At 36.9% G+C, this 25,718-nt stretch overlaps 1 protein-coding gene across 5 annotated transcripts in view; it reads left to right on the top strand.

The window, feature by feature from the left end:
- PHKA1 (phosphorylase kinase regulatory subunit alpha 1) overlaps window positions 1–25,718 on the top strand; it is a 142,432-nt gene that overhangs the window by 25,266 nt on the left and 91,448 nt on the right. For all 5 annotated transcript variants that reach the window (XM_044236021.1, XM_044236024.1, XM_044236022.1 and 2 more), the window contains exons 5-10: window positions 5,910–5,992; window positions 8,789–8,869; window positions 18,593–18,691; window positions 19,684–19,830; window positions 20,797–20,850; window positions 22,765–22,887. In XM_044236021.1, coding sequence (XP_044091956.1) covers window positions 5,910–5,992; window positions 8,789–8,869; window positions 18,593–18,691; window positions 19,684–19,830; window positions 20,797–20,850; window positions 22,765–22,887 — 587 coding nt within the window. The remainder of the gene's footprint in view (window positions 1–5,909; window positions 5,993–8,788; window positions 8,870–18,592; window positions 18,692–19,683; window positions 19,831–20,796; window positions 20,851–22,764; window positions 22,888–25,718) is intronic.

Below are 25,718 nucleotides of genomic sequence, written 5' to 3' on the forward strand. Positions count from 1 at the left end.
AACCATAAGAGGCTTTTAACTACAAAGAACAAACATTTGCTAGAGGGGATGTGGGTGGGGGGATAGGCTAAATGGGTCATAGGTATTAAGGAAGGCCCTTTTGTGATGAGCACCTGGTTTTATTTTTTTAATTTTTTTATTATGTTCAATTAGCCAACATGTAGTACATCATTAGTTTTTGATGCAGTGTTCAACAGTTTGTTAGAGCAATGGGTTTTATATGTAGGTGATGAGTCACTAAATTCTACTCCTGAAACTAATATTACACTGTATGTTAACTAACTAGAATTTTTTTTTATTTCTTTTCAGCGTAACAGTATTCATTGTTTTTGCACCACACCCAGTGCTCCATGCAATCTGTACCCTCTCTAATACCCACCACCAGGTTCATTTAAATAAAAACTTAAAGAAAAAAAAAAGAAAAAAATGGAAAATAGGGATAGACATTAAAAAATCAACAAAAATAAAATGAAAATGAAAAAAAATAAATAAACTTAATTGCTTCCTTAAAAGTCTTATCTCCAAATACAAAATACAGTCACTTTGGGGATTAGGGCTTCAACACTTCGGTTTCAGGGTGACACAATGGAGCTCATAGCAAGCACTTAAGGAAAATATAGGAGTAAATCTTCCTGACCTTGAATTAGACAAAGCCAAATTAGACATTACATCAAAAACCATAAGCAACTAAAGAAAACACAAGCTGGAATTTATCAAATTAATAACATTTGTGCTTCAAAGGATCTCTTCAAAAAAGTTACAAGCAACCCAGAATATGATAGAAAGTGACAAATCACATATCTGATAAGGGACTTGTATCTATAATATATAAAGCATTCCACAGATCAATAATAAAAAGATAATCTAATTTTAAATAGGCAATGAATCTGAGTTGACATTTCTCCAAAGAAGATATTTAAATGGGCAATAAGTACACAAAAACTGCTGAACATTATTAGTCACTAGGCAAATGCAGATCCCAATAATGACATACCACGTCACACCCCCTAGGATGGCTAAAATCAAAAAGACAGAAAACAACAGATGTTCCTGATGATATGGAGAAATTGGAATCGTCATACACTGTTGGTGGGAATGTAAAGTGGTGCAGCCACTTTGGAAAATAGTCTGGCAGTTCTCAAAAGGTTAAGCAGAATTACCATATGATCTAGCAATTTCACTCTTAGGTATATGCCCAAAAGAAATGAAACAGTGTTCACTCAAAAGCTTGTGTAGATACATGGATGTTCATATCAGTATTATTTATAAGAGCCAAAAAGTGAAAACAACCTGAATGTCCCATCAACTGATAATTGGATAAATATGGTACATTCACAAAATGAAATATTCTTTAGCAATAGAAAAAATAGAAGCATTGATACATTCTACAACATGGATAAACCTTGAAAACATTATGCTAAGTGAAAGAACTCACACACAAAAGGCCCCAAGTTGTATGATTGTGTATATATGAACGTCTGGTAAGGCACATCTATGGAGACAAAGTAGATTAGCAATTGCTTAGGTGGAGGGAGAGGGAGAGAAAGTCTTGAAGGGAAATGGGAAATGACTGGTAATGGGTACAGGGTTTCTTTTAGGAGTGATGAAAATGTAAAATTGATTGTGGCCATGGTTGCTGAACACTGCAAACCTAAAAACCTTTGAACTATATACTTGAAATGGGTGAATTATATGGCATATGAATTATATCTCAATAACATTTTTAAAAATGAAGGAGAGGGGCTTATTGATAGATGAGTACAAGTCAATGTAAGTGGAGTAGAACACTGAGTTGGCCTCATTTCTGAGCTCTGCATGCTTTAGTATGCTTTAAATAGCACTGCCATCTTTGGCCTTACCCAGCTCTACTTCATTTCACTTCTGTGTATCCTCTGTACTTCAAGTAATGTCATGGCTCCACAAAGGGGACAGGATGCAGAGATCCTGAATGTATAGTGTTGCCTCAAGAGACAGGTCCCTCTCCTGTGGTTAACAGGGTTGTTTAAGAGCATTCAATAAGTCATTATTGAATGAACATTTACTGTTCAATATTATTTAATACCATTCAAAGACTATGTGAGATACTTTTAGGGACTATAAATATAAATAAGAAATGGTTCTTTCCTTCAAATTTAGATATAGATTTGTTTATAGTACAAAGTAAAAAGTAAGTTCATTACAGCAAGGAAAATAAAATTCTGTGAAACACAGAGAGAGGAATCAGTGACAGCATCACCAAGGAGATACAATTTGAGCTGGGTCTTGAAAGAACAGTTAGGATTTCAAGATTTGGATGAGGCAATTTAAACAATATCATGAACAAAGGGACAGATGATAAAAATGTGACTTTTGTATTGTGTAGTGGGGGCAACTGGGTGGCTCGGTGGGTTAAAGCCTCTGCCTTCAGCTCAGATCATGATCCCAGGATCCTGGGATTGAGCCCCACATCGAGCTCTCTGCTCAGTGGAGAGGCTGCTTCCTCCTCTCTCTCTCTCTGCCTGCCTCTCTGCCTACTTGTGATCTCTGTCAAATAAATAAATATATTGTATAGTGATTTGTTAGCTGTGACACAAGTCTAAGAGATGGACAAAACCATTTTCACACCCTCTGCCTTCTCTCTGTCTCTGAGCAAGCACTCTGGCACACAAAGGGGACAAGATAAAACTGTGAAGCTGATGTCCAATATTATATCTATCATCTCTTTTTCCTCTCTCTAGCAAAGAGGTTAAGGTCATTACTGCTACAAGAAAGACACATTGCTAATGCAACTGCCCTGTGCTACAGTTGCTAGTTTTGACAGAGCCATGCATCAGGAGGAGTTTGTAGTCTAATGATGTGGATCATACAGTCCTTTTTGGCTCTAAAGTTAGAGATCAGGAGGAGTTTGTAGCTAATGATATGGATCATACACTCCTTTTTGACTCTAAAGTTAGAGTTCTGTGATCTAAAACATCTGTCAATAGATCAAAGATTTAAATGCAAGAAAAAAAAGAAATTATAGGGGTGCCTGGATGGCTCAGTCAGTAAAAGTCCAACTCTTAGTTTCAGCTCAGGTCATGATATCATACATGGGTCATGGGATCGATCCCCGCATCAGGATCCATGTTCAGTGGGGAGTCTGCTTGAAGATTCTCTCCCTCTGCCCCTCCCCCACTCACTCTCTTTCAAATGAATAAATAAATTTTCTTAAAAAGAAATTATAGAAGTACCAGAAACAGTCATGGGATAAACCTTCTTAATTAAAGAGTCTAAGAATAAGGTAAGATAAAAACAAAGACAGAAGCAAACCAGAAGAGACTATAAGGAACAAACTGTGGGTTGCTGGAGGGGTGGTGGGTGGGAGGATGGGATAATGGAATGATGGGTATTAAGGAGGGTACTTGAATTAATGAATATAATGAGCATTGGTACTGGATATTATATTTAAGTGGTGAATCATTAAATCCTACCCCTGAAACTAAGAATACACTGTATGTTAACTAACTTGAATTTAAATAAAATCTTAAGGAAAATAAATAAATAAAAATTTCTGATAAGAAAAATATACTGTAAACAAAGTCAAAGTTCAAACTAGGAAAAATACTTGCAACAGATATGATGAATAAAAGGATAATTTCCTTAATATTCATCAGTATGTCAGTAACTTGAAAACCAGCAATTCCATGGAAATTGTGAAGGACACAACCAAACAGTTCATAGGAAAAGAAATGTGGATTGCTTATAAACATATAAAAAGACTCACAACCTGACCCACAATTAAAAGAACTACAAATTAAACTACAGAGGTTTTATTTCTCCTCCATTACAGTGGCAAAGATAAAAAATTTTTATTAAAGCCTGTGTTGACAAGGGCATAGGAAGTAGGTGGGCAGGGCTGATTGGTATGTAAACTGTGGAACTTCTTTGCAGAATAACTTGGTGATGATTATTAACCTTTAATATACACATGGTTAAGTATTTAGGGAGAAGTGTATTGATATTTGCAACTTTGAATGTATCAAAAAAGATGGATTAATGGATAGATATATATGTGATAGAAAATTATAGTAAAATGTTGATGCTTGAATCCAGATGATGTGCATACAGATGTTCACTGTAAAATTCTGTCATTTTTTCTGTTTGTTTGAAAATGTTCACAATACAATGTTGGGGAAAAATAATATGCATAAGTCTGTGACTCAGCAATTCTTCTAAGAATTTACCCTGGGAAAAAAAAGAATTTATCTTGATATACTGGTACATGTGCATAAAGATATACATACATATACATACATACATATAGATATATGTATGTACATATATACATACACACATATGTATATGTGTGTGCATGTGTGTATACACACATGTATACATACTCATACATATATGTATGTGTGTATATATGTATCATTCATGTATGTGTCTCATATTCATGTATATCATATGTATCATATGTGTATTTATTCATATATATATATATATTCATTACAGCATTAGTTATAGTGATGAAGCGTTAGGTACAACCTAAATGTTTTCAATAGGGAAATGGTTATATAATTAGCCATTTAGTGAAATTCCATGTAGCCATTAAAAAAAATAAGGCAAATATCTTTAAAATTGTCTCCAAGATATATATGAAAAAAGCAAAGTACAGTATAGTATACAGCTCCTTGATACTTTCTATATATGTGTAGTATTTCTCTGAAAGGATACAGAGGAAACTGGTAAGAATGGTTTCTTTTTTTGTGTAACAGGATTTTTATTAAGTATTACATAATTAAATAATCATTTAAATATTAAATTATGTGACAGGATCACTTCACATATCACACAAACATTACAAAATGTGAAAACACAGACTCCTGCCTCCCTGGAAATCTTAGCATTTGGAATACCTCATGCAGCACTTCAATCTTTTAACATATAAATGGATCTCTTTTTTCAGGTCTATCAAAGTATAATTTACATACAATAAAATCTATCCATTTAAAATGTACATTTCAATGAGTTTTAACAAATGTTTAGTTAAACCTGTTCTGTCTTGTGTTGTTAATTTTAGCCATTCTGACTTCTTTCAGAGAAGAGATTTGGCAGGGGGAAACTGATGTGATTCTGGGTGGGAGAAAAACTTTCACTGTATGCTTATTGGTATTTCTTTATTGTGGGGGGGGCGGACAGAAGAGGGGAGAGGAGTTTTGCTTTTGTTTTGTTTTGTTTGAGAGGATATCATTTTTAATGAAATGTATCATACTATACATATTGGGAAGCAGTAGAGCATCTTGGTTAGGAACTCAGTCTCTGAAGTGAAACAGAAGTTGATAGTTGGGTCCTGGTTTCACTATTTATAGTTAAATGGTCTTAGGCAAATATTTAATCTCTCTAAGCCTCATGGAGAAAATAGAGGTACCCACTTCTTAGGGTTGATGTAAAAATTAAATTGATAATTCATGCAAAATACTCAGTTTGTAAGGTTTAACTATCTTGTATAGTTTACATTTAGAATAATTATCATTTTTTACTCCAAGAAGTATAGTTTTAAGCTTTTCTTAAAATCATAATCTTTTTCTACTTCTTGCTTAGTATTTAGACTCTCTCCAACTCTTTTTTGAAATATTTGTCTTTCTTCTTCCAGATACCTTAAGGCACATTATAAATTAATTCCCTGTAGAATTAGGAGTCTAAGATTTTCTGTGGAGACCTACAAATAACAGTTAAAATACTTTCATGTTTTAATATGCTGGTATCTCACATAATCAAAGACTAGCTTAGGTCTGACTTGTGGTTTTGCTTTTATGGTTTAGGAATCAAAGTGCATCTCATTTTTCCATTACTTAAAAAGTAATGGGATCAGTTAGTTCCTGTGGCTGCCTATAAAGCCTGTAGTGATAATTGACCAGCTATATAAAATTATTGTCTTTTTTCCTCAGGACTTCATATCATCCACAGCCTAGATGAAGTCAATTTCATACAAAATCTTGTGTTTTACATTGAAGCTGCATATAAAACTGCTGTAAGTACTCATAATGGGAATTGACTTTAAACATATGATGTTTCTAAAAATGCTGAACAATCCATTCCTTCTCCTAATGCTGCCCCTTCTAGTGAACCAATCTATAAGGCTTCTGGCAGAAATTGCCTTCAGCCTCTTTCTTTGCTAAGCTCAGTGATCCTGTTTGCCTTCTCTCCAAAGAAGTTACAGAGAAAAAGTGTCAAGATGCCATGCTTGTACTCCTGTCAAATTCTGTAATATCTCATGTCATGTATTTGGGAATCTGGAACTAAATTGTGGTCTTATTTTAATGGTCTGTGGTCTTAAATAGGAGCAAGATGGCTAGGGAGTATAATGGGCTAATTAGCTACTTAGAAAGAAAATGTAGTCATATGTTTAATATTATCTGTAGACATTGATTCAGTGCTTACTATACAAAAAATAGTTCCTTTTCTCACAACTACTATATGAGATAGGTTTATATTAAATCATAATGTATTTAACATCTCTTTCAGGGATCAGTGTTCTTCAGTGCATAGTGTTCGTTGTTTTGAAAATGGCTGTGTCACAAATAGTCCAGTTTTTTTAGTCTTCTATTGTTTAATTTGTTTAGTTGTTTTTTAGCTATTTTAGATGGGAGGGTAAACTTGTGACCTGTCACTTCATATTTGTTAGAACAATAAGTTTGCATAGACATATTTGATGCAAGAGGACAGTATTTGTTGACTGATCACTTTGCCTTCTGGTACCATAAGCCTGCTATGGTCCAGGGTACAGGTCAGTGTTCTCTCACCTCTCCATTGAAGCCAGGGGTTGCAGCAGTAGAATTAATGATATGTGCCTTCTTGTACTCTAATCTTGCTACATAGATTAGGGTAGAGCTGGGTTTGAGGACAAGTGAGGCTAGCCATGGGATAAATATGACTTACCTTCCAGAAGCTTCACTTTAACTCAGAGATTTGATATAAAAAGTAATTTAAGGTAAATATAGAAACAAATATAGGGGTGTGTGTGGGTGTGTGTACACATCTATATTGCCAAATTCTGTTCAATGGGAGGGCCTAGAAGCAATGACACCACAGTGACAATGAGCACCAGTACCTAGGTCTTGGATTGTAACTATTCATTCTGTAACAAAAGAAATCAGGATTCCTTGTAAAAGTGGTTGTTTCTAGGGCTGGGGGGAGGAAAATACAAAATCAACGACAGTATCTTGTAGTGACAGAAAGTGAGGAAGTGTACAGAAAGAATGGGGCATGTCTGAAGGATGCAGGAGCCAACCTGAAAGAATTCCCAATGGCTAAAGCTGGAATAATTTAAGCAACAAAACAAATAACAATAGTATTTTATTATAACCTGGAGAATAATCTAAATATCTCTAAGTTCATACTGATATAAACAAGTGAATAAATGAATGAGGGAGAAAGAAAAGCTCTTTGTTAGAGAAGGATTGCAGTTAATGACTGTAGACGTAAAGAAGGAACTAAAAAACCACCACTGAAACACCACTGTAATAATTGTTGCAAACAAGATTTACCAGGGGATGCTAAATTAGTGGGTAGATATTTGAGGAGATACAGGGTATTTGCACAGTTGTATCTTTCTCAAGATAGTTACTAATCACAAGGGGGAAAATAGTAGCAGTAGAACAGAGAAACCCCACAGACACCATCTTAACCACATGATGAAGGTTAACATCACCATAATAAGACATATCAATATCATGTACTCCTTGATATGATACAGTGAGAAGGACACAGCATAACATCTATAGAAATCTTGACAAAAAATGCACAATCTTTATCTAATGAAGAAAAAATATCAGGTGAACTTAAATTGAGAGAAATCTATACAGTATCTGACCACTGATCTTCTGAAAGTGTCAAGGTCATGAAAGACAAGACTTGAGAAACTGTAACTGATTGGAAAAGACCATGGAGTTATGACAAATGCAGCATGATATTCTGGATTGGATCCTGGAACATAAAACGGCTATTAGTGGAAAAACTGGTGAAATCCTAATGAAGTTCATAATCTGGTTACTAGGATTATACTAATGTTAATTTCTTAGCTTTGATAAGTGTACTATGATTATGTCAGGTGTTAATGTTAGGGGTAGTATAGTGAAAGGTATATGGGAACTCACTGTAGTATTTCTGTAACTTCTCTGTAAATCTAAAGTTATTTCAATAAAATGTTTTTTTTTAAAAAGTAATAGAAAATGTCATCTTTATATTATCAAGGGGCCATATACAGCTATGGTTAAGAATTTACACTTTGGACAGAGAGTACTTGGACTCTAATCCTAGCTATGTCACTTATTAGCTGTGTGGCCTTGGGTGAGTCACTTAACCTCTCTTTGCACCTTAGTTTCATCATCTATAAAATACAAGGGTTAAGGAAGACAGTGGTGTAAAGTGCATAGGTTAGTGTATGGTACATTGTCAGTGCCAATCAAGAGTAAAATTAGAATAGATATTTAAGATGAAAACCTAGGGTGCTGCTTTCTAGACCCCCTGAGTTCCTGCCTTGAAAAATTTTGAGAAGTATTTCTCTACATGGACCGAGTTATAGTTCTTAGGCCCAATCAACTGTTGAGGAGTCTTCCAACTTATCAGAGGTGCCAACAGAATTTGAAGCTACTAGGAAAAGAGCTACAGGGGCAGCCAACTCATTGGTATCTCCCTATTGAGCATCATGGGTACACATATGTATGGTGAATTAACTACTATGTGTGTCTTTTATTCAAGAGTTATGTGTCTAGTATGCATTTAGTAGTGATGACTTGCTAATGGTATGTTCATTATTTTATGCTAGGATTTTGGGATATGGGAACGTGGAGACAAAACCAACCAAGGGATCTCAGAATTGAATGCCAGTTCAGTTGGCATGGCAAAGGTAATTTTCCTTGCTTTGTTTGTACCAACTGTGGGGTAAGGAAATACACCTTTACCATAGATAAAGGCTTAACCTGAATTTGGATCATTATCAAATTGTTCTTTTAAGACACAGGCAAAATTCAGATTCTCCAATAGAACTATGGACATGTAGGGAAAAATTTATTTCATTAGCTCCATATTTGCGTATCCAACTGCTTTTGTAGCATATCTCTATTTACATATACCACAGAGATCTCCAAGAACATATTTTTTTAAAAGATTTATTCATTTATTTGAGAGAGAGAGAGAAGTGAGTGCACATGCACATGGGGGCCGGGCAGAGGGAGAGAAAGAATCTCCAGCATACTCCCCATTGAGTACAGAGCCCAAATCAGGGCTTGATCCCACGACCCCAAGATCATGACCTGAGCTAAAATCAGGAGTCAAGACACCTAACCAACTTTGCCCCCCGGGTGCCCCAGAGAACATGTCTTAAACTAAACTCATCTTTTCTACCATTATAAAAACAAAAAGAGGCCATGCCCATACACCAGTTGACAAAACTTGATTATCAGGAAACATTCTGCCAATCCTGAACTCCCCCTCATTCTCCTGCATCCCACACATCATCATAATTATCATCATTAGTAAATTTCCACTTCACTACATCCTTTCCTTCCTATTGCCACTACCTTAATTTCAGCTCTTATTTTTGGAGACAACAAGAAGCAATACAATAGAATAGCAGGAATAGGATCAAACATATCTATTATAATGTTAAATATGCATGACCTAATTGAAACTTCCCCCGCTGAAAGATACTGATTGATTCTAAAAAGATAATATACCCTTTGTTTATTGCAGCATTATTTATAATAGTCAGGATATGGAAGCAACCTAAGTGTCCACCTATAGATGAATGGATAAAGATCACACACACACACACACACACACCCCACATATAACACACATTCACAATGCAATATTACCCAAATATAGCAAAAAATAAAATCTTGCCATTCATGACAACATGGATGGATGTAGAGGGTATTATGCTAAGTGAAATAAAACAGAAAGAAATAGCATATGATTTCACTTATAGCTGGAATCTAAAAATCAAAACAGTTAAAAACACACAAGAAGAGCAACCTAAATTTCCAACAACAGTTAAATGGTTAAATAAGTGAGAGAATATTATGTTGAAATAAAGAACTTTCATAATATGGAGAAACATTTATGCTCTAATATTCTAACCACATTTTATATGAAACATGATCTCAACTATATGCAGATTTGCATAAAGGAAACTAATAGGAAAACTGTCAAAAATATTAACATTATTTTGGGTGATTTTTTTGCCTTCTCTATAATTTTTTATATTTTCAAAATATTCTATAACAAGTATGTTTTACTTTTATAATTAGAAAAGTGAGAAATTAATAAACAAATTCTATTTTAAAAAAATCTTCTGCCTTGATGACTAGTAACCTTCATCTTTAAGTCAATCATAGTATCTTTTGTCTTCATCATTTTTTAATAATTTTTTAAAAATTTTTATAAACATATAATGTATTATTAGCCCCAGGGGTACAGGTCTGTGAATCACCCAGCTTACGCACTTCACAGCACTCACCATAGCACATACCCTTCCCAATGTCCATAAGCCTACCACCCTCTCCCTCCCCCCTCCCCCCAGCAACCCTCAGTTTGTTTTGTGAGATTAAGAGTCTCTTATGGTTTGTCTCCCTCGCATCCCATCTTGTTTCATTTATTCTTTTCCTACCCCCCAAAACCCCCACACTGCATCTCCACTTCTTCATATCAAGGATATCATATGATAGTTGTCTTTCTCTGATTAACTTATTTCGCTAAGCATTATACCCTCTAGTTCCATCTACGTCGTCACAAATGCCAAGATTTCATTTCTTTTGATGGCTGCATAGCTTTTCATTGTATATATATACCACATCTTCTATATCCATTCATCTGTTGATGGACATCTAGGTTCTTTCCACAGTTTGGCTATTGTGGACATTGCTGCTATAAACATTCAGGTGCACATGCCCCTACAGATCACTTACATTTGTATCTCTAGGGTAAATACCCAATAGTGCAATTGCTGGGTCTTAGGGTACCTCTATTTTCAACTTTCTGAGGAACCTCCATGCTGTTTTCCAGAGTGGTTGCACTAGCTTGCATTCCCACCAACACTGTAAGAGGGTTCCCCTTTCTCCTCATCCTTACCAGCATCTGTCATTTCCTGACTTGTTAATTTTAGCCTTTCTGACTGGTGTGAGGTTGTATCTCATTGTGGTTTGGATTTGTATTTCCCTGATGCTGAGTGATGTGGAGCACTTTTTCATGTGTCTGTTGGCCATCTGGATGTCTTCTTTGCAGAAATGTCTATTCATGTCCTCTGCCCATTTCTTGATTGGATTATTTGTTCTTTGGGTGTTGAGTTTGCTAAGTTCTTTATAGATTTTGAACACTAGCCCTTTATCTGATATGTCGTTTGCAAATATTTTCTCCCATTCTGTCAGTTGTCTTTTGGTTTTGTTAACTGTTTCCTTTGCTGTGCAAAAGCTTTTGATCTTGATGAAATCCCAATAGTTCTTTTTGCCCTTGCTTCCGCCTTTGGCGATGTTCCTTTGGTGATGGCCCTTGCTTCCCTTGCCTTTGGCAATGTTCCTTTTGATCTTGATGAAATCCCAATAGTTCTTTTTGCCCTTGTCTCCTTGCCTTTGGCGATGTTCCTAGGAAGACGTTGCTGCGGCTGAGGTTGAAGAGGTTGCTGCCTGTGTTTTCCTCAAGGATTTTGATGGATTCCTTTCTCACATTGAAGTCCTTCATCCATTTTGAGTCTATTTTCATGTGTGGTGTAAGGAAATGGTCCAGTTTCATTTTTCTGCATGTGGCTGTCCAATTTTCCCAAAACCATTTGTTGAAGAGGCTGTCTTTTTTCCATTGGACATTCCTTCCTGCTTTGTCGAAGATTAGTTGACCATAGAGTTGAGGGTCTATTTCTGGGCTCTCTATTCTGTTCCATTGATCTATGTGTCTGTTTTTGTGCCAGTACCATACTGTCTTGATGATGACAGCTTTGTAATAGAGCTTAAAGTCTGGAGTTGTGATGCCACCAACTTTTGCTTTCTTTTTCAATATTCCTCTGGCTATTTGAGGTCTTTTCTGGTTCCATATAAATTTTAGGATTATTTGTTCCATTTCTTTGAAAAGAATGGATGGGATTTTGATAGGGATTGCATTAAATGTGTAGATTGCTTTACATAGCATAGATATTTTCACAATATTTGTTCTTCCAATCCATGAGCATGGAACATTTTTCCATTTATTTGTATCTTCCTCAATTTCTTTCTTGAGTACTTTGTAGTTTTCTGAGTATAGATTATTTGCCTCTTTGGTTAGGTTTATTCCTAGGTATCTTACAGTTTTGGGTGCAGTTGTAAATGGGATTGACTCCTTAATTTCTCTTTCTTCTATCTTGTTGTTGGTGTAAAGAAATGCAAGTGATTTCTGTGCATTGATTTTATATCCTGACACTTCACTGAATTCCTGTACAAGTTCTAACAGATTTGGAGTGGAGTCTTTTGGGTTTTCCACATATAGTATCATATCATCTGCAAAGAGTGATAGTTTGACTTCTTCTTTGCCAATTTGGATGCCTTTAATTTCTTTCTGTTGTCTGATTGCTGAGGCTAGGGCTTCTAGTACTATGTTGAGTGGCAGTGGTGATAATGGACATCCGTGCCCTGTTCCTGACCTTAGTGGAAAAGCTTTCAGTTTTTCTCCATTGAGAATGATATTTGCCGTGGGTTTTTCGTGGATGGCTTTGATGATATTGAGGTATGTGCACTCTGTCCCTATACTTTGAAAAGTTTTGATCAGGAAGGGATGCTGTACTTTGTCAAATGATTTTTCAGCATCTATTGAGAGTATCATATGGTTCTTGTTCTTTCTTTTATTAAAGTATTGTATCACTTTGATTGATTTGCAGATGTTGAACCAACCTTTCAGCCCTAGAATAAATCCCACTTGGTCGTGGTGAATAATCCTTTAATGTGCTGTTGGATCCTATTGGCTAGTATTTTGGTGAGAATTTTCACGTTTGTGTTCATCTAGGATATTGGTCTGAAATTCTCTTTTTTGATGGGATCCTTGTCTGGTTTTGGGATCAAGGTGATGCTGACCTCATAAAATGACTTTTGAAGTTTTCCTTCTATTTCTGTTTTTTGGAACAGTTTCAGGAGAATAGGAATTAATTCTTCTTTAAATGTTTGGTAGAATTCCACTGGGAAGCCATCTGGCCCTGGGCTCTTGTTTGGAGATTTTTGATGACTGTTTGAATCTCCTTACCAGTGATGGGTCTGTTCAGGTTTTCTATTTCTTCCTGGTTCAATTGTGGTAGTTTGTATGTCTCTAGGAATGCATCCATTTCTTCCAGATTGTCAAATTTGCTGGCGTATAATTGCTCATAATATGTTCTTATAATTGTTTGTATTTCATTGGTGTTGGTTGTGATCTCTCCTCTTTCATTCATGATTTTATTTATTTGGGTCTTTTCTCTTTTCTTTTTGATAAGTCTGGCCAGGGGGTTATCAATCTTATTAATTCTTTCAAAGAACCAGCTCCTAGTTTTGTTGATTTGTTCTATTGGGTTTTTTGTTTGTTTGTTTGTTTGTTTGTATTTCACTGATTTCTGCTCTGATCTTTATTATTTCTCTTCTTCTGCTGGGCTTGGGCTTTCTTTGCTGTTCTTTCTCCAGGTCCTTTAGGTGTAGGGTTAGGTTGTATATTTGAGACCTTTCTTGTTTCTTGAGAAAGGCTTGGGTTGCTATATACTTTCCTCTGGGGACCGCCTTTGATGTGTCCCACATATTTTGAACAACTGTGTTTTCATTATCATTTGTTTCCATGAATTTTTTCAATTCTTCTTTAATTTCCTGGTTGGCCCATTCATTCTTTAGAAGGATGCTCTTTAGTCTCCATGTATTTGGGTTCTTTCTAAATTTCCTCTTGTGATTAAGTTCTAGCTTCAGAGCATTGTGGTCTGAAAATATGCAGGGAATGATCCCAGTCTTTTGATACTGGTTGAAACCTGATTTATGGCCCAGGATGTGATCTATTCTGGAGAACGTTCTATGTGCACTAGAGAAGAAGGTGTATTCTGTTGCTTTGGAGTGGAATGTTCTGTCTATATCTGTGATGTCCATCTGGTCCAGTGTGTCATTTAAGGACTTTATTTCCTTGTTGATCTTTTGCTTGGATGATCTGTCCAATTCAGTGAGGGGAGTGTTAAAGTCCCCTACTATTATTGTATTATTGTCTATGTGTTTCTTTGATTTCATTATTAATTGGTTTATATAGTTGGCTGCTCCCATGTTTGGGGCATAGTTATTTAAAATTGTTAGATCTTCTTGTTGGACAGTCCCTTTGAGTATGATATAGCATCCTTCCTCATCTCTTATTATAATCTTTGGCTTAAAATATAATTGATCTGATATAAGGATTGCCACCCCAACTTTCTTTTGATGTCCATTAGCATGGTAAATTGTTTTCCACCCCCTCACTTTAAATCTGGAGGTGTCTTTGGGTCTAAAATGAGTTTCTTGTAGACAGCATATTGATGGGTTTTGGTTTGGTTTTTTTTTTCCATTCTGATGACCTGTGTCTTTTGATTGGGGCATTTAGCCCATTAACATTCAGGATAACTATTGAGAGATATGAATTTAGTGCCATTGTATTGCCTGTAAGGTGACTATTACTGTATATTGTCACTGCTCCTTTCTGGTCTACTACTTTTAGGCTCTTTCTTTGCTTAGAGGACCCCTTTCAATGTTTCCTGTAGAGTTGGTTTGGTGTTCACAAATTCTTTCAGTTTTTGTTTGCCCTGGAAGCTTTTTATCTCGCCTTCTATTTTCAATGATAGCATAGCAGGATATAGAATTCTTGGCTGCATGTTTTTCTCATTTAGTGCTCTAAATATATCATGCCAGTTCTTTCTGGCCTGCCAGGTCTCTGTGGATAAGTCTGCTGCCAATCTAACATTTTTACCATTGTATATTACAGACTTCTTGTCCCGGGTTGCTTTCAGGATTTTCTCTTTGTCCCTAAGACTTGTAAATTTTACTATTAGATGATTGGGTGTGGACCTATTCTTATTGATTTTGAGGGGGCTTCTCTATACTTCCTGGATTTTGATGCTTGTTCCCTTTACCATATTAGGGAAATTCTTTACAATAATTCTCTCCAATATACCTTCTGCTCCCCTCTCTCTTTCTTCTTCTTCTGGAATCCCAATTATTCTAATGTTGTTTTGTCTTATGGTATCACTTATCTCTCGAATTCTCCCCTTGTGATCCAGTAGTTGTTTGTCTCTCTTTTGCTCAGCTTCTTTATTTTCTGTCATTTGGTCTTCTATATCACTAATTCTCTCTTCTACCTCATTTATCCTAACAGTAAGAGCCTCCATTTTTTAATGCACCTCATTAATAGCTTTTTTTATTTCAACTTGGTTAGATTTTAATTCTTTTATTTCTCCAGAAGGGGCTTTTATTTCTCCAGACAGGGTTTCTCTAATACCTCCCATGCCTTTTTCAAGTCCAGCTAGCACCTTGAGAATCATCATTCTGAACTCTAGATCTGACATATTACCGATGTCCATATTGATTAGGTCCCTAGCCTTCAGTACTGCCTCTTGCTCTTTTTTTTTTTTTTGTGGTGAGTTTTTCCGCCTTGTCATTTTGTCAAGATAAGAATATATGAAGGAGCAAATGAAATACTAAAAGGGTGGCAAAGATCCCAGGAAAATGTGCTTTAACCAAATCAGAAGATACCCCAAATGGTGGGGGGAAGAAAGAGGGTAAAATGAAGTTCAGAAAAAAAAATTTTTAAAGAAAACAAATAAAGAAAAAAATATAAATATATATGTGTGTGTGTGTATATATATATATATATACATAAAAATATAAAATCAATGTGTATATATATATATTATATATATATATTAGACTGATGATTAGAACAGGATCACCCACTTAATTTTGGGAGTATTTTGGTCTCTTAGAAGAAACCCAAAACTTTAAAGAATGAAAAACATATATAAGGGTAAACACAATGAAGGGATGGAATATGACTATAAAGATGAATTTTTTTTAATTTCTAAAAAAGGAGTTGATAAGATAAGTTTGTTGGGAGAATAAAGAAAAAGTGGAGAGAATTTGCTCAGGCTGGAGACTAGAATAAAGCCCTGTGCTAGATTTAGGGTGTATTTTGATCTAGTAGAAGTTGTACCCCAAATTTTTTTAGAAGAAAAAACCCTATGTATATACAAAAAATAAAGTTAGATACAATTAAGGATAAAATATGACTATAATAATGAAAATTCAAAAAAGATTTTTTTATGAAAGGTATTATTAGGATAAACTAGCTAAAAAACATTAAAAGAGGAAAGGGTAAAAGTTAAAAAAATTTAGCAGAAGAGAAAAAGTAAAATTAAAAAAAATCAACTTTACAAGACTGAAGAATCATGGGGAAAAATCCATGAATTCCATGCTTTGCTTTCTCCTCCTATGGAATTCTGCTCTTCTCCTTGGTAAGTGAACTTGGTCTTGGCTGGATTTCTTGTTGATCTTCTGGGGGAGGGACCTGTTGTAAGTGATTCTCAAGTGTCTTTGCGCGAGGTGGAATTGCACCACCCTTACCAGGGGCCAGGCTAAGTAATCCACTCAGGTTCGCTTTCAGGAGCTTTTGTTCCCTGAACACTTTCCATAGAGCTCCAGAGGACAGGATTGAAAATGTCGGCCTCCCAATCTCCGGCCCAGAGGAGCCAAGAGCTCAGGGCCCCACTCCTCAGTGTGCCCTCAGAGAAAAGCGTTCAGTCACTCCCGTCTCCCTGGCCTCCGGCTGTGCTCCAAGCTCACCCCAGCCTGTGACCAAGCTTCTCTGTCTCTGCCACACAGCCCCGCCTGGAGTCTCTGAACCCCACAGATCCCTGAACTCTTCCAGGGGGATCTCCCCGGATCTTGTGGGGTCCCTGCTCACAGAGCAGTGGCCTGTGCCACGGATCATGATAAGGTAACCCCCAGTTGAGAGCTCACTCCTCAGCTCCGTCTCTGTAGCCCACTTCCCCACTCTAATACTTGTGAGCTCTACGACACTCAGCCCTGATCCCTCTGTGACCCCGCAGGACCTGAGGCCATGCTCTCCCTGCATGGGCTTCACCCTGGATTAGTGTCTGGAGCAATGGCCCTCAGTGGAGCAGACTTTTAAAAATCCTGATTTTGTGCTCTGTTGTTTTGCTGCTTGCCAGGATCCGGCCCCTCCCCCCGCAGTCTATCTTCCTGTCAACTTGGATTCACTTCTCCGTGGGTCCTACCTTTCACAAAATGGACAATTTTCTGTTTCTAGAATTGCTGCTCTTCTTCTCTTCTATGTCCTGTTGGATTTGTAGGTGTTCACAATGGCTTGATAAGCTATCTAGCTGATCCCCTGCTACATGATGTCATCTCAGCCTAATACTTCTCCACCATCTTGACTCCTCTCCCCCAGTCATGGTATCTTTTTAGGGTATTCACTTCTCTCTGCAAACTCAGTGATGTGCCGATAACTAATGTCTGTTGCATTTTAATATCTTATATCCACACAACTTCTAGCATTTTTTATGTGCTTGTGTCATAATTGCAGCTGCCCCACCAAAAGAGTGGTTTACTGTGAATTCATCTGTGCCTTATTCAAATTATTTTTAAAGTATGGTGCTTGGCTTGATAATGCTATAACTTTATCTATCTATGTTGTATCTTTTTTTAAAATGCATTTTTAAAGAATTCAGCCACTGGAGAAAAAATAATAAAACAATAAGATTTTAAAAATAAAATAAAATGTGTATTTATTGAGATGTAATTGACATATAACATTGTTTAAGTTTGGAGTGTACAACATGTTGATTCAGTACATTTTTATTGCAAAATGATTACCCCCAAAGTGTTAGGTAACACCTCTGTCACATCATATAATTATTGATGCTATTGTGAGTAGGATAGTTTTCTTTATTTCTTTCTCCAGATGTTTTTTTGTTGTTAATGTACAGAAATGCCACTGATTTCTATATGTTGATTTTACATCCTACAACTTTATTGAATTCATTGATTGGTTCCAATACTTTTTGGAGTTAGATAATGACAGTTTTACTTCTTCCCTTCTTATTTAGATGCCTTTTGTTTCTTTGTCTTGCCTAATTGCTCTAGCTAGGACTTCACATATCATGTTGAATAAGGGTATGGGGGGGCATCCTTGTCTTGCTCCTGATCTTAGAGGAAAGCTTTCAATTTTTCACGATTTTTTTTGTGTTCATTTGAATTCCAGTTAGTTTCAGGTGTGCAATATAGTGATTCAACACCTACAACACCCGGTGCTCATCACAGCAAGTGCTAGCTGAGGGTTTGTTATAAATGGCCTTTATTATGTTCAGGTATGTTCCTTCTATACTGAATTTGTTAAGGATTTTTATCACGAAGGGATGTTTGCAACCTCCATCTTAACTGTCTCTGGGATAATATGATAGGCAAAGAAAAACTCAGAGGCCACTGGAAATAAAGAATGCTACATTGTTTTTTCTGTTCTCCTAAACATATTCAAAATGACTTCATATGCACTGATATGATACTGGGGTACAGGGAGAAGAAATCCGTAATTTTTGTGGAAAACGTACTTTCTTTGCTCTTCATAGGCAGCCCTGGAAGCCCTGGATGAACTGGACCTGTTTGGTGTGAAAGGTGGACCCCAATCAGTTATCCATGTCCTGGCTGATGAAGTGCAGCACTGCCAAGTAAGAGAATAATGAACAACATTATAGAAAATATTATTCTTACCCAGACTCAGAATGAGCATAGCCTTGAGAATAAAGAGACTTCAGAGTACATAATCTGATTTATTACCATGTGCCAAAAATGTCTTCTCCAATCTTCCTGTGCTAAGAATAAGCCTGATATAGCATGAACTATAACATAGATTATAGTACTGTTCTCTCATCCATGGTTATAAAAGGATCCCATCATAGTATGTGGAATTCTCCACTGTTGTCCTACCAAGCGCCTATGGGGTCTCCTTCTTTTCTAAATACACCAAGAGAACAAGAGGTGACTTATTTTGAGAGTTCTTCTTGATAGTGGCTTTGAAACATTCTCTTGTCCCCAGTTGACTCTAGGTTTAGATGTTTGGAGATTAGACTGTTTAAGTGGTAAATATGTATCTTTAGTTTTGTTTAGGAGTACTCTTTGTATTGAAAGAGTAAGGTTCTTCTCATTGGCGAGATGTCTTTTTCCATCTTCAACCCCTGATTAGATAACAATAATGAAAATAAACTCATCTTCTCATTTTAAAAATGTGAAATTTTCCCTGGAAAAGATAAATGTCTGCAGTGTAAAAGCTGAGCCTTCCACATCCTGCTTTCTCAGCAGCTACATTTTCTCTTATCTTTACACTTCAGTGGTTGCTAATGGAGCAAGGGGATTGTGGACAGATGATGTATAGAGTGTTCTTTATCCATTAGCAGCTGTTTCAAAATCAGGATTGGGAACCATTGAGAGCAGTATTAAGACAAAGGGTGATGTACAGAAATAGCTAGTTTTCTAAGCTCTCACTTAGAAGGTATTATTGAATTATTAGGGAATTCACCGTTGAATATAATTGAATCATTATTATGGTAGATTTTCTCCCAGATGATCCTCTTCCACATTGATCTTTTGACTAAAGCTGTCAGTTTTATAATCCAAGTTATTTGCTAATGTGCCACTTTTGACTTCTTTTCTTCCTTTTCAGTCTATCCTTAATTCAATACTCCCCCGTGCTTCAACATCCAAAGAGGTAGATGCTAGTCTGCTTTCAGTTATTTCCTTCCCAGCCTTTGCAGTAGAGGATAGCCAGTTGGTAGAGCTCACAAAGCAAGAAATCATCACCAAGCTTCAGGTATGTCCATATGTGCCCTTCTTTTCTTTAAGGCTTTGACTTAAAGGACAAATTAATACTGTTGGGGGCCTTGAGTCAGTGATTTAACCAAATGATCAGAGTTAACACCACCAGTAATAAAACATACTGATGCCATGTACCCCTGATACAGTGCCCTGAAAAGTGCTCAGCACCAGTGTGGTGTCCGTGCAAATAATGCCTTATCTCAGTCTAATCATGAGAAGACACCAGACAAAACCAAATTGAGGGACATTCTACAGATAACTTATGAGCTCTTCAAAAGCATCAAGGTGATAAAAAACAAGGAAAGACTGAAGAACTGTCACAGGTTGGAAGAGACTAAGGAGATATGATAACTGAATGCAGTAAGATCCTGAAATGGAATTTGGAACAGAAAAAAAAAAAAAGCCATTAGTGGAAAAACTGGTGAAATCCAAATAAGTTCTCTAGTTTGGTCAATAGTATTGTACAAAGGTTAATTTTTTAGCTTTGATAATATAGAAGGACAGTGGATAAAGGGTAACAGGGATTCTCTGTACTGTTTTTGCAACTCTTCTGTAAGTTTCAGATTATCTCAAAATTTTAAAAAAATATATGTTGTCTTTTTTAAAAAAGCCAGTTGCTCTCTTATGAGCTCTGTGAGCAGGACAACACAGATTAGTAATTGGGCTGTTATAGACTTACACTGTGGTGGAAAGTGATGGAGAAGATAGTATTAGAAACTCTGCTTTAGGGAAGAGCCTGTAACTTAGCCCTCACTTGAACTCACATTGATTGCTGAAATCAGTTTCTGCTGCTGGTCTGATATCAGAGGTTTTTTTTAATTACATTTTATTATTTTTTTAAATACTATATCTGTGTTGGTGATAGGTCGGCACGTGTAGCTGTTGCAAAGGATGTATTTCTGATGCATTATATGACTGCACCAACGTACATGCTTCTGACTTCTTTTCTCTGCATTCCTAGGGCCGTTATGGTTGCTGTCGCTTTCTACGAGATGGATATAAAACTCCTAAAGAGGTAGATTTCTTTTACCCAAAATGAGTCCACGATAGAATGGTCACTACTCTCTGCAGTCCATTCAGAGAAAATACTTGATGTATTATACGTTGGCTACCTGAACATATTTTTTTTTAAGATTTTTTATTTATTTATTTGGCAGACAGAGATCACAAGTAGGCAGAGAGAGAAGAGGAAGCAGGCTCCCCGAGAAGTGCAGAGCCCGATGCGGGGCTCGATCCCAGGGCTCTGGGATAATGACCTGAGCTGAAGGCAGAGGCTTTAACCCACTGAGCCACCCAGGCACCCCTGAACATATTTTTTTTAAAGATTTTATTTATTTATTTATTGGACAGACAGAGTTCACAAGCAGGCAGAGAGGCAAGTAGAGAGAGAGGAGGAAAGCAGGCTCCCTTCTGAGCAGAGAGCCTGATGTGAGGCTCGATCCCAGGACCCTGAGATCATGACCTGAGCCGAAGGCAGAGGCTTAACCCACTGAGCCACCCAGGTGCCCCTGAACATATTTTTTTTAAAAAAAGTACTCAAGACAAAATACTAAGCTCGCTGGTGATACTCAAAATAATCACACAATAGGATCAAAATAACTCATGTTTGCTACCGTTGTTGGGCTTAGTTGCCAAGTTCGATTTGTGAGTCTTTGTGGATTAAATAAATTAGAGGAAGGTGCAGTCCTTCCACTTCTTTTTTTTTTTTAAAGATTTTATCTATTTGACAGAGATCACAAGTAGGCAGAGAGGCAGGCAGAGAGAGGGGGAAGCAGGATCCCTGCTGAGCAGAAAGCCTGATGCGGGCCTCGATCCCAGGACCCTGAGATCATGACCTGAGCGGAAGGCAGAGGCTTAACCCCCTGAGCCACCCAGGTGCCCCCAGTTCTTTCACTTCTTGCAGCTGGTTGGTTTCAGGAAAGAGCTACTGATAGATGCTTAAATTAGTGGATGAAAGTTTAAGCAGAAACAGAATATTTGAATAGTCTCAAAGTATCTCCCTTCCAAATATTTCATGATTACTAAGGGGGAAAGGCTTTCCTTCGATAGATCTTTCTGGCCCTTTTCCACCTTTTGCAGTTGGTTAGTTCTAAATAGTACCTGATCTTGAAAAGTTAATATCTTCTGTTCCACTAATTAGAAGTTCTCTGCAGAACTGTCAGTAGAGAAAATTATTATTAAAGGGAATGAATGGTCAAGAAGAAGCACTTCACTGGCAATGTAAACATTGTTTAAGGCTTTTTTAAATCATTGAGCTCAAACTCTTCTGGTCTACTTCCCTTCTTCCATTTTATTCTTTAGCCCTATTGATTTCTATCTCTACCAACCAATTAAAATTATGCTTCAAAATATCATCAAAATCTCCTAAGTGATCAATCCACTAGTCTTTACCCCATCCTTATTATACTTGACTTCTCTGTAGTACAGTACTGTTACCTACCTGTCCTCCATTTTCTTGACATTCTCTTCCCATTTAGTTTATACAACACTACACTGCCCTAATTCTTCGCTTTTTGTTCTTTCCTCACCATACTATGAGGGTTTACCAAGATTCTGCTCTTGGGTAATCTGTTCACTATATGTATGTATTACATCTGTAACTTGTGCTTCAAGTGTCACCTCGACGAGCATGGTTCCTGAACCCTTGTAAACATTTCTGTTTGTATGTTCTGCTGCTACCCCCAACTTAACAAATATAAAATCACAATGAATCTCACTTCTACATATACCTACCCATGGTATCATTGTTATCCCAGTTCTACTAGTTACAAGTCACATCACAAAGTACTCTCAAAGGGAGGGAGAATCTGTACATGCCCTGCCTTCTCTGAAATAATCAGAAGCAAAAAGCTGTATTGTGATACCTTTGAATTAAAGACAGATGACTGACTTTGCAGTGATAAGATAAACTTTATTGTGTTTTTACCAGGATCCCAGTCGCCTATACTATGAACCATCTGAGCTGAAGTTATTTGAAAACATTGAGTGTGAATGGCCACTGTTCTGGACATACTTTATCCTCGATGGGGTCTTCAGTGGCAATGCAGCACAGGTAATATGCTGGGGAAAGAGACTTTCAGCAGAATGTTTTTAGTATGTCTTCCTCTTTCAGTTAATGGCTGTGCTGACCCTGTGACCAAATGGAAGTCTTCCCTAATAGGGAAGAGACAGAGTCTTCTAGAGTCTTCTAGAGACTGATACTTGAGGGCACTAGGTTAAGAGTTGGAAGGCCTTTATGTTGCCATCATTCAGACTTGGCTTTTAACAAATATAGAGAGCAAAATGGCAAGCTCTTTCCACTCGCTTCAGTTGTTAGAAGTACTTGACTTTTCTTCCTGGCTCTGTGTGTGTGTGTGTGTGTGTGTGTGTGTATGTATATATATATAAAATCTTGGAAATGATGTTCTGACTTTAGCCCCCACAAAAAAAAACCCAAAACAATGACCCATTTGTCTTGTCCTTGCCCCCCCCCAAACATGACCATCATCACTTTTTTGAGCTATATGAATAAAGTACTTTAGAAATCATCAGCAGTGTGGTATATATATACAATGGAATACTATGCATCCATCAAAAGAAATGAAATCTTGGCATTGCGACTATGTGGATGGAACTAGAGGGTACTATGCTTAGCAAAATAAGTCAATTGGAGAAAGACAACTATCATATGATCTGTAGGAAAAGAATAAATGAAACAAGATGGGATTGGGAGGGAGACAAACCATAAGAGACTCTTAATGTCACAAAACAAACTGAGGGTGGCCGGGAGGAGGGAGGAAGGGAGAGGGTGGTGGCGTTATGGACATTGGAGAGGGTATGTGCTATGGTGAGTGCTGTGAAGTGTGTAAACCTGGCAATTCATAGACCTGTACCCCTGGGGCTAATGATACATTACATGTTTATAAAAAAAAATTAAAAATTATTAAAAAAAAAAAAGAAACCATCTTTGGAAAATAGTGAGACTGGGAGATTTGATCAAGGAAGTTTAGAGTCAGGCATTCTACAAATTGGCTATGGTCTAAACTTGAACACATTTGGAAGTCATTTATACTTGGCTACATAAAACACAATTTTGTGTAATTTTAATGCTTTGGCCAATATTTATCTGTAACTGCCAATATCACTTAAATAATAGGGCTACACCAAAGTTTCATGGGCCGCAAAGTGCTGTTTTACTCTAAATTTCAGTAAATTAAAAGCCCTTTTAAAGAAAGCAAATGAGCGGTAATAGAAATAACCCACCCTATTTTGATTCTACCATTTTTCTCAGTCCTTCCCAAATTCCACAGAATTTTTTATAAGAAACTTTTCTTCCTCAAAGAAAGATGCATTTATCAAATGTGCCTACTCAGTACAAAGCACATTCAGGCTTTTTGGACTCGGGGCGGGGGAGAGTTGGGAAACCTGGATTCTTTTTTACTCATTTTTTTCCTGCTTCCCCCTAACTCTTGTTTTTAAAAGTTTTTATTTATTTATTTGAAAAAAGAGAAAGAGAGCACAAGTAGGAAGGAGGATCAGAGGGAGGGGGAGAAACAGACTCCCCAGTGAGCACAGAGCCCAGTGCAGGGCTCTATCCCAGGACCCTGGGATCATGATTTGAACCTAAGGCACGGTTTAACTAACTGAGCCACTGAGGTGCCCGATTCCTTCCTGACACTTGAGTAGCCCAAATATAGTCATTGAATTCTTTGGTTTCTCTGTATACAATGGAAATAGTTTTTCACTCTTCTTTGAAGAAGAAGATGTCCCTAAAGTTGTTTTTTTTTAACTTCACAGCTGAAGATATACCATACGCACAAGAGACAGTCAGTTCAGCTATAATGACATATATGTTTCTTGAAATATATATGTCATATATATGTCATATATACTACATATATGACATATATGTTTCTTGAAAATCACCATCTCTGCATATTTGAGAAATAAAAACTATAGGTCTTATGGGAAAATGAGGTTGGGACACAACATTTAAAAAGTTAAAAGTAGATACAAAATTATAGGAACCTGATAAACACAGCATTATAACTTTATGCACATGAAATGGTTAAGAAATACATAAATACCACAGTAAATATGGCACTTGTACCTTGAAAAATACCTTATGTTTGCTCACAGATAAATGTACACCCATGTTCCTGCCAGCTCATCTAATGGATTCCCATGCCCACCACCCTGCATGCCAGAGGAAAGGAACAAGAAAGATGGCAAAAGAGTGAGGAGAAGGAGAAAAAGAACATAGAACAGGCAGGATGAATACAAAACAAATTGAGGAGAAAGGGGAAGAAAGGAAAGAGAAGGGAAGGTACACAGAGTCATGGAGCTAGGCTGGCTGTGGGAAGGGAGCAGCTCAGGAGTGATTTTGAAGCAGTAGGAGTGTTACCTGAAATCGGACAGAAAGTTCTAACACGGAATATGCATGAGTGTGGTTCATTGTCCTCCTGAGGTGTGTGCATGTGTGTGTTTTGGGTGTTCTTACTTGGGCTCAGTTCAGCTGAGTGTACTCTCATGTCAAAATTGTGCATAAGCAGACGTCGAATCCGGGTTCTGCTCAAATTGTCCCTCTTACATCAAACACATTGGAATCAATTTGTATTTTCAAAACAACTGTGATAGCAGAACGGTTTTTTCCACCATAAATTATAGTGCTTTTGTGTGTGTGTGGTTTTTTTTTTGCTTTTTATGTATTACTAATCTAATCTACAACAAATTGTTAAACAAACAAACAAACAAAAAACACACACTATTGGTGGGAATGCAAGTTGGTGCAGCCTCTTTGGAGAACAGTGTGGAGATTCCTCAAGAAATTAAAAATAGAGCTTCCCTATGACCCTGCAATTGCACTCCTGGGTATTTACCCCAAAGATACAGATGTCGTGAAAA

This window comes from Neovison vison, chromosome X (assembly GCF_020171115.1).
Source record: "Neovison vison isolate M4711 chromosome X, ASM_NN_V1, whole genome shotgun sequence".
NCBI lineage: Eukaryota > Metazoa > Chordata > Mammalia > Carnivora > Mustelidae > Neogale > Neogale vison.